At 40.0% G+C, this 11,874-nt stretch overlaps 1 protein-coding gene across 1 annotated transcript in view; it reads right to left on the bottom strand.

Annotated features, from left to right (window-relative positions):
* Positions 1-371: 371 nt before the first annotated feature.
* The window catches only part of ak5 (adenylate kinase 5), a 107,105-nt gene continuing 95,602 nt past the window's right edge, over positions 372-11,874 (bottom strand). The window contains exons 12-14 of the mRNA XM_033651181.2: positions 4,052-4,168; positions 3,421-3,621; positions 372-1,117 (exon numbers count right to left, since the gene is read on the bottom strand). Of these exons, the coding sequence (XP_033507072.1) occupies positions 1,052-1,117; positions 3,421-3,621; positions 4,052-4,168 (384 nt within the window). The 3' untranslated portion in view covers positions 372-1,051. The remainder of the gene's footprint in view (positions 1,118-3,420; positions 3,622-4,051; positions 4,169-11,874) is intronic.

The following is an 11,874-nucleotide window of genomic DNA, read 5'->3' as shown; positions in this document are numbered from 1 at the left end:
GTGTCATCGAGAAAATGTGAAAATGTTCAAGAGCCTGATTTCTTTGTTCATGCTCCCCACAGGTGACCTTTGGCAGTCACTTCAAACACTCCCTGACAATCCGAGTGCTGCAGTTAAAGGTCATTTTGCTGATGTTGGATCCATGTATTATATCAGCTTAAATGTGGACTAACAAGTTATGTTTCTGTGCATTTTAAACAGTGATGCTGAACCTCTTATCCCTTTATCTCATAATTACAGCACTTTTTTGTTGTGATCTCCTCACCAGCAGATGGTGCTATCAGATCAGCTGTGACCTTTCCCTCTCCGCGCACACACTCACACAAACACACAAACACAAAACACCAAAGCAGGCACTCAGAAATCCTCCATTTAGCAAATGCACTGGCTTTATTGAATGTTAAATACCAGACTCAAACAAGCACCTGTACGATGAGCTTGGAAACATACAAATGCAATAATCTTTAATACTCTTAATTCTTTGCTGCTTTTTATTTAAATGCACAAAAGGCAGTTTAAGCTTGATTGTAATTCTTGCATGCTTGTTACGATACAAAGCATGTTGCTGTGCATGAGAGCATGAGCACACACTGATTTTTCCACTTTCCGGCACGACGGGAACACCCTCTCTCGGCTCCTTTGGGGGAGAGAATGGCAGAGGGATTTTACATTCAACTAAAAACATGCTCTCAGTCACAGCAGGGTATGCTATTTTTCTCAGTACAGTTATTTGCCTCAGTCCGGCAGTTGGCAGCATATATTGAGGTCAATGTAAGAGACAATGCAAGTGGGTGAAGCAAAGACTGTGACAACCAGGCGCTTCATCAGTGTCAAAAGCAGAAGGTTTCACTGATTGTTGGGAGTGTTTGGGGGCATGCATACCACACAGTTCAATGAGCATATGTCTGGCGCAGATGTGAAGTTATGTGGGTGCGGGTCTCCAGAGACAGGGAGAGAAAAGGTCTTCACAGGTGGACCTCCTGGAGAGAAGAGTGTAGGGGTGTGCAAGGTGGTGGTGGTGGTGGTGGTAGTGTTGAGGAAATTGTAGAAATCAGAAGGTCTCCATCACCTGGCAGATCTGGGCAAACACATCATCTGGTGACGTCTCGGCGTCAACCTGCAGACGGAGACAAACTGGCTGAGATGAGGCCTTTCAAAACCCATCAGTGTCTTCACATGCAGTCTGCTGAAGTGCAACCTGCACAAGCTCACAGCAGACTGGTGACCTCAATAACCTGCTGTGGCATTTAAGCTTGCGCACGCACACACACACACAACACCTGACGTGGCATTTAAACGTTCAAACAGCTCATTTTAAAAGGAACAGTACAACCCCTGAACAGAAATTCTGTGATTAGCTCCTGACCCTCACGTCGATGGAAACGTCAGTGAAAGGAGTAGAGGCACGAAACACACAGCAAGTTAACCTCTGAGCTCCAGACATGTTCTAAAATAATCACCTCTGTTGTAGAGATGATTGAAAATTGTATCGTTTACCTTTACTGTTTTTAGGTTAATTCACTTTGTCTATAAAGCTTTGATTTGGGTAACAAATCAAAGGAAATCTGAATGAATTAAAGGATAACACATGCAGATGCTTTCAGGCGCGCCACGAGGAGTCGCTGTCTCTGTTTTATATTCGTGTGACATCAAGCAGACTGGGCATATTTGTGTATGCATGCCACATTATTAAAAACAATCTTCATGCATTATTTTTCTCTAAACAGCTCATGAGACCTAATTTGTTTTGTAGCCAAACACTTGTACTTTGCATCAAAGTACACAAAATCTAAAGTAGAAAAGTTCTGCCGAAAGGATCATTAAAAATTTTTTGGAGAGGTAAATATTGGGGACTATTGGGTACAATTCTTTGGCTACAAAAAACACTTGAGGAACTTGTAAAGTACATACATATTTACTCTTACCTGTAGTGCTGTTTATCAGTCTAGATTGTTCTGGTGTGAGTTACAGAGTATTGGAGATATCAGCCGTAGAAATGTCTGCCTTCTCTCCAATATAATGAAACTCGATGGCACTCAGCTTGTGGTGCTCAAAGCACTAAAAACACATTTTAAAAACTCAACAGCAATGTCTCTTTCCAGAAATCATGACCTGGTTACTCAAGATAATCCACACACCTTGTTGTGAGCTGTTTCATGTAGGAACTATTTTCTTTCAACCAAACTACACCTGCCAACTGTGCAGAAGGAAGTGTGCATCTACTCATGGATGTGAGGCTTGTGCGCATAACAGCCAAAAATGTAAACAATGCAGTCCTCCTGGTTAAGCTGTGAACGTTAGCTAGCTCAGTGGAGCTGATTGCATAGGATGGGTGTTTCCGACTCTGACCTTCGTTGGCACTGCAAACAGGATAAAGGATATATTTTTATCATATGATATGGACTTGCACTGAAACAAAAACCTTGGAAAATGTTATACAATCCCTGGGAAAAATCATTGGCTTTACTGTTTGTTGTGATCCAGCAATGTGTCTTTTGAATGACACTGTTAAAGAAAACTGGTCCAAACACAATGAACAAAGTTAAACAACTGGATGCATGACAGCCAAAAGACTGACAGCCATGAAGTGGAAGGATGCAGATTAAGGTGAAAGAGGGAGTATGGCTTCAAACATTTCTCAAGACAATCTCCATGGAGGTAGCAGCATCTAACCTGTCTGACGTTTAACATGTATTGCAATTGTAATGTAATTGTGGGAGGTCATACTGGACATTGTTCATAAAACACCTACCTTCCCCAGAATCTTGAGACACACTCCAGAGGTAACATGAATGGTTGTTGTTTCCTTTAAGTAATTACTCTGGTGGATAGATCCTCATACTAATTTACACAAGATCCCTTCAATTTTTTTCTTTTTTACGTTTGTATTTGTTGTATTGTATTTGTATTGCTATATTGCTTTTTTGTGTTTTTATTGTCCTTTTTTTCTCACCCTGTATTTCAGTTGAGAAAATCAATCAGTGTTGCTAGATGAGCAAGAAGTAGATACACGCATCCTTCTGCACAGTGATACAGTTGGCAAGTGTGGCTCGATAGAAAGAAAATAGTTCCTGAATGAAACTGCAAACAGCAAGGTCTGTGGATTATCTTGAGTAACAGGGTCATGATTTCTCTGTCCAGAGTTTTTTAGATGTACCTTTTGGTGCTTTGAGCACCACAAGCCGATTGACATCTAGCTTCATTGTATGAGAGGGCAGACATGTCCATGGCAAATATTTTCAACACTCAGCAACTTACACCAAAACAATCTTGACTGATAAATAGCCCTACAGGTGAGAGGAAAAAAAATGTATTTTTGATTTTGGGTGAACTGTCCCTTTAATTGTGAATAAACTTAAGCAGAGATGGGGATATAAATGAACACAATAAAAACAAGTTTTGCCCTAAAAACAACCTTACCGTGTGCAGAAGATTCTTGCTTTCGTAATGAGCTGTCACCGCCTGGCTGTTGCTGCTGAAGCCCTCAGCCTTCCTGTGCAGGGCGCTGTCTCTGTCTGAGGCGGACTGGAGGCTGGAGCTGGATCTGCGGCGACACTGCAGACGCCTGGACATGGTGTCGGCCGTGCAGCACAGCAGGAGCACGGCAGTGGGCTCCCCCATCTGACACACAGGGTAAAAGGAATGTCAGCAACAAGTCCAGGTGATGGCTACATCCTCCCTTTTACTTTATGTTGTAGGTTACTGTACTGTTGGGTCACCAGTGTTAGTGTTACTCTATCACTCTGCATCAGGAAGAAGACATTTTTCTTCCACCTGTTGCTCTTGGGACAAGCAGATCAAATGTTTCTGTTTATCGTGCCCCCTATTTTCAACCATTATCTCCATTTTTTTTTTACTATGAGTCATATTTATTTGATATCTCAAAAAAAAAGTTTCAAAATCAAACAAGATGAGTGTCTTTCTACGGTCTCTCTTCACTTTGCTCTTATTTAAGTTTTTGTGGATACATGATGAACTTTGTCTTCATTTATTCATGTTCCCAGTGTCCACATGTCTGTCAGTCTCTCCCTGTCAGTCTTGGTGCTCTGACCTTGGCCTCATACTCCTCAGCCTGTCTCAGGTCTCTGGGGAAGCCGCTGATCACAAGACCCTTCCCCTGTCGTACCGCCGCCGCCACCGCATCACACAGCAGCTCCAGCAGAGTGTCCTAGACAGCAAACACACACAAACCAGCACCAGTATAAATCACTATGTAAACCCCAACTCATGCTTAATATATGAATCAACTGCAACCTAACATTTGAGAAGCAGTTGTTTGACGTTTTCCCTTGATAAATGAAATTAAACACTTAATACATCCTAAAATTTGTTGGTGACCATCTCTCTGTTGATGAGCTAAGCTTGTATTAGCGCTTGTTTTAGTACTCACTGCACATAATGGGTACTTGAGGCGACATAATGAGTTGGAGGAATGAAGGGTTTCCTCAGGAGCAGCTCATATGTCTCCTACAGCCCCCCTTCACAGTTAATCAGGTATGTATATACAGTATATGCACTGATATACTTATTATACGGTACATAAATAACTCCCATGCAGGATATCCTAATATATGCAGTCACAGCAGTATCTGCATTTTTATGTACCGGTAGGTCTGCAATGCTGCTCATTTGACAGCAGCCCTGAATACAAAAATGTGTGTAAGGATTATAATTTAAAGAAATGCACACTTAAAGGTCTAGGATTTAGGGGGATTTATTGGCAGAAAAGGTATGTTTTATTCATTACTATGTTTTCGTTAGTGAATAATCCCCTGAAAAAAAAAATCGTTGTGTTTCCATTATTGTAGAATGAACTGTTTATATCTACATATGGGGCAGGTCCTCTTCCAGGGAGTCTGCCATGTTATTCTACAGTACACTGGCTCTAGACAGGGCCATTCTGGTTTTTATGTTTTTGTATCGGCCATCATAGTTCTATACGCTTGGCACATAGGAGAAGTTTCAGTTCTGCAAACTCACCACTAGATGCCACTATATCCTTCACACCGTACCTTTAAGACCAAACTGCTTCAATAAAAGCAGGACAGCAGCACAGGACAGATAATACTGCACGGTAGGGAAGCCAAATTAAAAGAAATAAGAAATACCTTTCCAATGTCATGTAATCTATTAAATCCACAAACTATATCTGCAAAAATCTGTCTGACATAGTGTCAGCAAATATTAGACAGGGTAAGCTTAATAAAAGGAGTTGAAAGTACTGAAAGGTTTTGTGCATTACACTGGTTGAGTATTCCTGTGATTATCCAGAATGAATTATATTAGCATAAACCAGGACGCTGCATGAAAGGAATTGCTAAGGGAAGTTCCCATGGATAAATAATAAATAATGTTAAAAACATAAAATGGCTACTGAGAATTATTTCTAATAGTGAGTTTTAGCTAAAGAGACTGGGACTCAAGTTAGCCTGTATGTGTGACCAATTAAAATGTATGAGTAGTTTCTCAGAGACAATCACACCCATTTAATTTATAATTCAATAGCTATTATGAGTCTGGGGGTCCAAGTCAAGCAACAGTAACAGGAGGAAAAAACAATATAACATTTTTTTTGTCAATAGTTGAACATACAAGGTGTTGTGTGTTTATAATCTATGCATTTCATATTGGAATATAATTGAATACATATATTTTCAAAGCCCCCCTTTAATTTTCACAAATTAGTGTCAAACTTAAAATGAAAGCATTCGTTCTCAGTTCAAATTATGTCTTACACGCTGTATTGTAAGTGGCTATCATAGCTAGCATGTGCAGGTAGGCTAATTGAAACCACACATGTGACACACTCTCCTCACTGGAGCACAAATGAAGCGCACCCTCAGGAATGAGCCGGCCTATTTAAGGCTATGAAGCTCCACCTGCTCCTTCACTCTGCTGTCCTTCTGCTAGTTTGCCAACTCAATCAAGCTAAACTGCTCATAGCTGCATCATGTTACTTCAAAAGGACTTTGTGGGTGAAATAATGGTGTTTTTCTCACATCTTGTTGCTGGAGGTTCATTTGTCATACCAGCTGCCACCCCCTTAAAGGCCACCTCATCCTACCCTAAAATGTTTCATTTCAACAAGCTCTGGTAAGTGTTTCCTCCATCTTTGTTGTGTTCCGTCATTTTTAGTGTGGGATTATTGCTCTCTAAAGTCTGCTTGTGGTTGCCTTGGTGTCTGTTGATTATGCTTATTTTAGTCCTATTATGCTGCTCTGGTTGCTGAATTTTCTTTTCTGGCTTTGTTAGTTTGGCACATCCATTGTGATGCTTCATGCTACTGATTGCTTTGTGACATAACATGATGGGTTTGTTAGCTGCCGTCAGTAGCTGCAAGGCAGTAATTATAAAGAGGGGAACACATCCGTCCCAAATATGCTAAAACCAGACCCTCCAGCAGGTTTGGTCCCCCTGGTATTGACTCCATGGCTAAGGCCTTAAATAAATTCCCCCACCCTTTAGCCAACACATTCTCACTCCGAATTCATCACATATCGACGTTTGGTCATGGACTTTCCACGTCCAGATATGACGTGACAGGTACCCTGGGTGTGTTGGTTGTTGACGTTCTTGGACACCGTGTCAAGTTCTGCCTGTTACATGCATTGTCTTCTTTCACAATACACTTCTGTTTTCACAGGAAATTTACAGTTTACATACTCTTTCAAAATATACGCAATACGTCAGTACAACAACGTGACTTGATATTTTTTTCCCTCCAACAACTAAGGCACGTGGCTGGGTTTAGGCAACAAAAGCACATGGTTAGGTTTGGAAAAAAGAACAGGGTTTGGCTTCATAATCTTACGAGACGTGAACACCGGTCTCCTGGGTGAAAATCAGTGTTTGTCCCGCTGCGTTTCCCCCTGACACCGCTGAGCGCCATTAAACTATAATGGCAACCAGCTGTGTATCATGCTGCGTATGGCGCCGCAAGTCACTACCCAAATTTCGGAGTGAGACTGGGTTGCTTTAGTGACAACAGTTTTTGCCCTAGGAGGCTGATATTTAGCATGAAGATCAACTGTGTGAGTGTGTAAGTCAAGCAGCAATATCCAAGGCGAAATGCAGAAGTGCCAAAAACTGCAGTTTACTAAATGGCCACTTGAGGCTGACTCCAGAAGCCAGGCAATCCCCATAGACCTCCATGTTAAAATACCCGACAGCAGAAATGAACATGTTTACAACCTGGTACAAAAATGGTTTTGGACCTTGTAGCTAATTTCAACATACATGACAACTGTACAGGGGGTGATTTTTTTTTTTTTTTTTATTATAACTCACCCGTTTACATTTTATTAACACCCAAAGTTATGCATATTAGTTATAAGTTATAAACCCATTATGGCGACACTCAAGGCTTCAAAATGGCAGTCCACAAAAAAGGTGATGTCATGGTAGCTACCTCCATTTTTATATACAGTCTGTGTTTTATGCCAGTTGGCTAAAAGGGTGTGGTGATGCAAAATGCAAATGGCCTATCACAAAAAGGGCTTAACATCCAAATAGATACACAGACTTTTCCAAGATCCTGAGCCAAAGTACAGCTGATTAACTGTTCTTGCCAGTTGGCAAAAAGGGACAACATGTGTACATGGTTACAGCTATTGCAAAGTTGTGCCTGTTTTGGTGATTTCCTGTTGACCCAGACTCAGGCTTGGGTCTCTAGTAGCAGATTATGCTGTATATTGACTTTATGGATGTAAAGATTAGTAGCATTTACATGCAATTACTTCTCTGTTATACTGGCTTTATGAGAAATGCAATGCTTTGTAAAGGATAGGATATGTAGTCCAAACGTTTTATATTTAGCCAGCCATTAAAGAAGTAATTCCACTCACATCCGTGGGTTTATGTAACAGCTTTCTGTAGCGTACTATTCATCCTATCATAAGTACATGTAAACTGCTGAGCTCCTGTTCTTTTGTTAATGCTGCTGCACCCAACTAATGGACACCTATCTGAGTAAGGAATAATTTGGTGCATAGTTGTCGTGTCTGATTGCTGCATATCATTGTAAGGTTTGGATTTATGTGAGTCAATTCACCATGGCCAGCTTCAGTAAATCCGACCCTCGTAAAGTTTATTCCTGTTTGTAATAATTTGCCCATCATGCTCAGGATATCAGTCGGGGCAGACTTGTTATTAGAAACACTTCTCAGTCTAATGACAGACTGCAGGGCCCCAAAATGACCATAACGTTGAATCAACACCTCTCACAAACAGTTTAATCAGAAACTGAACATCATAACCTTCAGAAAGGCAGGATTTATTACAGGACTGTATAAGCTTTAGGTAGGTGTAAAGCACCTAATAATCTGGCAGCCGAGTTTGTTTTCCCTGTATTGTATCCAACAAGATGTGCTGAACTTGATGAATGAACCTCAATAGATACAGTTTCACATTAAAAGTCTGTTCTAGTGACTTATCTGTTCTTAATGCCGTGATATCATCTGCTTTTACCTCCGGGCAGACAATACAGGATGCTCATATTTAAACTGAATCATTTCTCAAAATTCATTTGTGCCAACTTCAGAGTTGAAAGATTTAAAATAATGTTGCTTGATGCTTAGGGGTTGTGTTGTGTGCATGAGTGGTTGATGTGCAGTACTGTTATGTGTAGTATGTGTTTTATATTTTTCTATGGTGTATGCTTTTTATTTTTTTCTGGACTGATATTGTAAGGTAGCAATATTTGTACAGCTTCTGATTTCCCTATAAGGACAATAAAGTATATTGTACTGAATCTTATCGTATCGTATGCTATACCGTATCGAATTGTATCATATAATGCCATTCAAGAGTATTTTGAGCATTGGGGACAGTTAGCTACCAGTTCAGATGGATTAGCAACATGTTATCAGCTCTGCAGTATCGGACTGTGTGTTTTTGTTTTTTTTTTTTACATCTGCCTATATCTAAAGATAGACATTTTGATTGTTATTCAAACCGCTTCATTGTTCAGACTCTTAACTGTCGTCAAAGCCCTGTGCATCCTAACTGACATTGATGTTGATTGCAAAACTAAAATTCTGTGCATGTTCTCATCCTTTACTGAGTTTTTAAAGTAATTAACTTGAACGGTGATCTTATCCTTGTAGAGGAAAACTCACAGGGCGGAAGACGAAGGGGGGAAATGGTGCCGGTAGTTTATGCTTTGCGATGACAAGACCTTGTCAAAAGCCAGATATGCTCTAAACTGAGTATTCATGACTAACTCAACACCCTGGGCTGAGACCCTGAGCTGCCAGAATATGCAATAAATCATGTGCAGCACCCACAGGAAATCAAGAAACCCACTACTTGTGGTAGTTTAACACATTAAATATTAAAGATTTTTGGTTTCAGCTCAAAATCTGCAGCTGTGAATGAATGTCTCCCTCAGGGATGTGTGTTTCAAATGCACACCAAGATCACACATAGTGGGGAAAAAACTCTTAAGACAGACTTTTCTGACTGCACTCTTCACTGTATGTTCAGATTTATAGAGAGCACACATGTGGTCAGACAGGAAGATGACAGTCTGCAGAGGGATTTCAGTTAACAGAGAACATACAATTTTACTTTCTGTGTTGCCAGGCAACAGCAGGGTAACTTTTTACCAAGTCAAACTCTCACTTCGTCAGTTTTTACACTCACAGGTGCAGCAGTTTGTCTCACTTTCAGATTAAACCATCAACTCGGATGTGTGATTTTGTATTACAGTAGTTTCTGTAATGTGCCCTGCTGTAAACCTGCACTCCACTAATCCCTCTGTGTTATTATTTATCCTCCTTTTAAATCAGTGTCTCTCTTTCTCTCTCCATAACTAACTCACTCACACACCAGAAAAATAAGCGTTTGGCAGTGATGATGTTAGTGAACACATGGGACATGACCCTAATGTGCTGTAAGAAGCTTAGACAGCTGAGCCACGCTTGAACGCATTTGGGTTTCTCCACTTAGATGGCAGAAAGTTAAAGTAAATCTGTGCGTGGGTGTTTTTATTGCTTGAAAATCTGTTTGATGCACCACTTTCCAAAGCTTGCAATAATGGAAAGCCTGAATGTCTTTAATTTTCTGGAGATTATGTTTTCTGTTGTATCAATTGTTGGTCCAAAATATGAAACTTTCATTTATTTGTTGCATACATCTAAGGCAGGTGTCTGGACTCAGACCCGAGGTTCTGGTGTCAAGATGCTGCACTTTTTATGCCGCCATCTTCCCCAACCACCTCCTTGTGAAGCTCATGCGGCACATGAATATAGTGTTTTGTTACCTGAAAGAAACATTGTCTCTGAACATGGTCGAGGAAGCGATTACTAGGGCTGGGGGAAAAAATTGATGATTTAATTGACTGATTTAATTTTAATGTTACATGAATAAAGTTAAGCTGCGTTCAGCTCCTTGTGGCAGATATTCTCAGTCTGTTTGAAATTTCATTCCTCCACTGCTTAACATTAAATTTTACAGTTGAGGGACTTCAGCTCTTTTTTCATCTCTTTCTTTTCTCTGTGAGGCAGCTGCTTTTACTGACAACCAGACAGTCCAGCACCTGCTGCAGATTGTTTCATTTTGTGCTGTTCAGGAAGTCTCTGCCAGCTGCATCCAAAGTAGAATTTAATCTCAGTTTGTGTAATTTTGTCCACCCCAAAAATTCTCTGAGGCTGAGCGGACACTTTGTCAGGTCTTCTGCCAAGACTGCAGATCAATCGATTTGTGATGAGAGAAGCAGGCTTTTAACAGAAAAGAAAGTAAATGAGTAACACCATCACAGTGGCCTTGCAAAGACATTAAAACATCTTTGACTTTTATTTACCCATGCTGCAAACTGAGGCACTGCAGATCTGTGAGTTTTCGTATTTTCACTATAGAGTGGAGTAAAAAATCCACATCACAAATCCTGTTGTGACGTCTCCTTTTTTTGTTCAGGAATGACATTTTCCTTGTCCTTGTAGTAGAAAGGAGTCAGCAGCAGCAGGTTGTTTGCACAAAGCAGTTGGATAGTGGTACAACAGTTTTCCAAGTGACACTGTGTGTTTTGAGGCCAGAAACCTCAGCATGTGGACGTATTCATTGAGTCCCTGCTGTTAAAACACTTCATTAATCCCCTGCAAATATACATAAAAGAACTGTTGACATTTTGCGCCGCTAGATGGTAAAAGTTCTTAATTGCATTCACTGCAGTTAACCTCCAGGATTCTTGTCATTAATGTGACATCAATATTTGTTGGCAGTAGTCCTATAATAATATTGTTCCTTATTGATCGTTTGTCAGTTCTTTCTTTGTATTTATCGATTAACTTTTCAGTCTGTAAAAGGCCAGAAAATTGTGTGGAGCTGCAACAATTAGTCGATCAATCTGCTGATCAATTAATGGGCAACTATTTAGACAATTGAATTATCACTTTAGTAATTTTTGAAAACACAATGCCAAACATCCACTGGTTCCAGCCTCTCCAATTTAATGATTTGATGCTTTTCTTTGTTGTACATGATAGTTAACTTAATACTTTTGACCTTTGGACTTCTGGACAGACAAGACAAGACCATTGAAGACATTAGCTTGAGCTGTGGGAAGTTATAATGCATGTTTCTTAATAGCTTTTCTAGAAATTATATAGACAAATGATAATTTCAGGAAGTAATCAGCAGATTAATTGATATCAAAAATATTTGCAGCCTTAAAATGGTGATAAATGTCACATATCCAGATATAAACTGCTTGTTTAATCCTACTAACACCCCAAAACTCAAATTAATCAATTTATAATGAATGATATAGAACAAAAGCAGCAAATTTGCACATTTGAGAGGGAGAACCAGTGAATATATATTTTCATTTGATAAATGACTTGAATGATAAAGCTTGCCCATACTATATTTTTCTCA

Source organism: Epinephelus lanceolatus, chromosome 12 (assembly GCF_041903045.1).
Source record: "Epinephelus lanceolatus isolate andai-2023 chromosome 12, ASM4190304v1, whole genome shotgun sequence".
Lineage (NCBI taxonomy): Eukaryota > Metazoa > Chordata > Actinopteri > Perciformes > Serranidae > Epinephelus > Epinephelus lanceolatus.
Note: the sequence above shows the minus strand (reverse complement) of the source record. Positions and strands in the feature narration are given on the sequence as shown.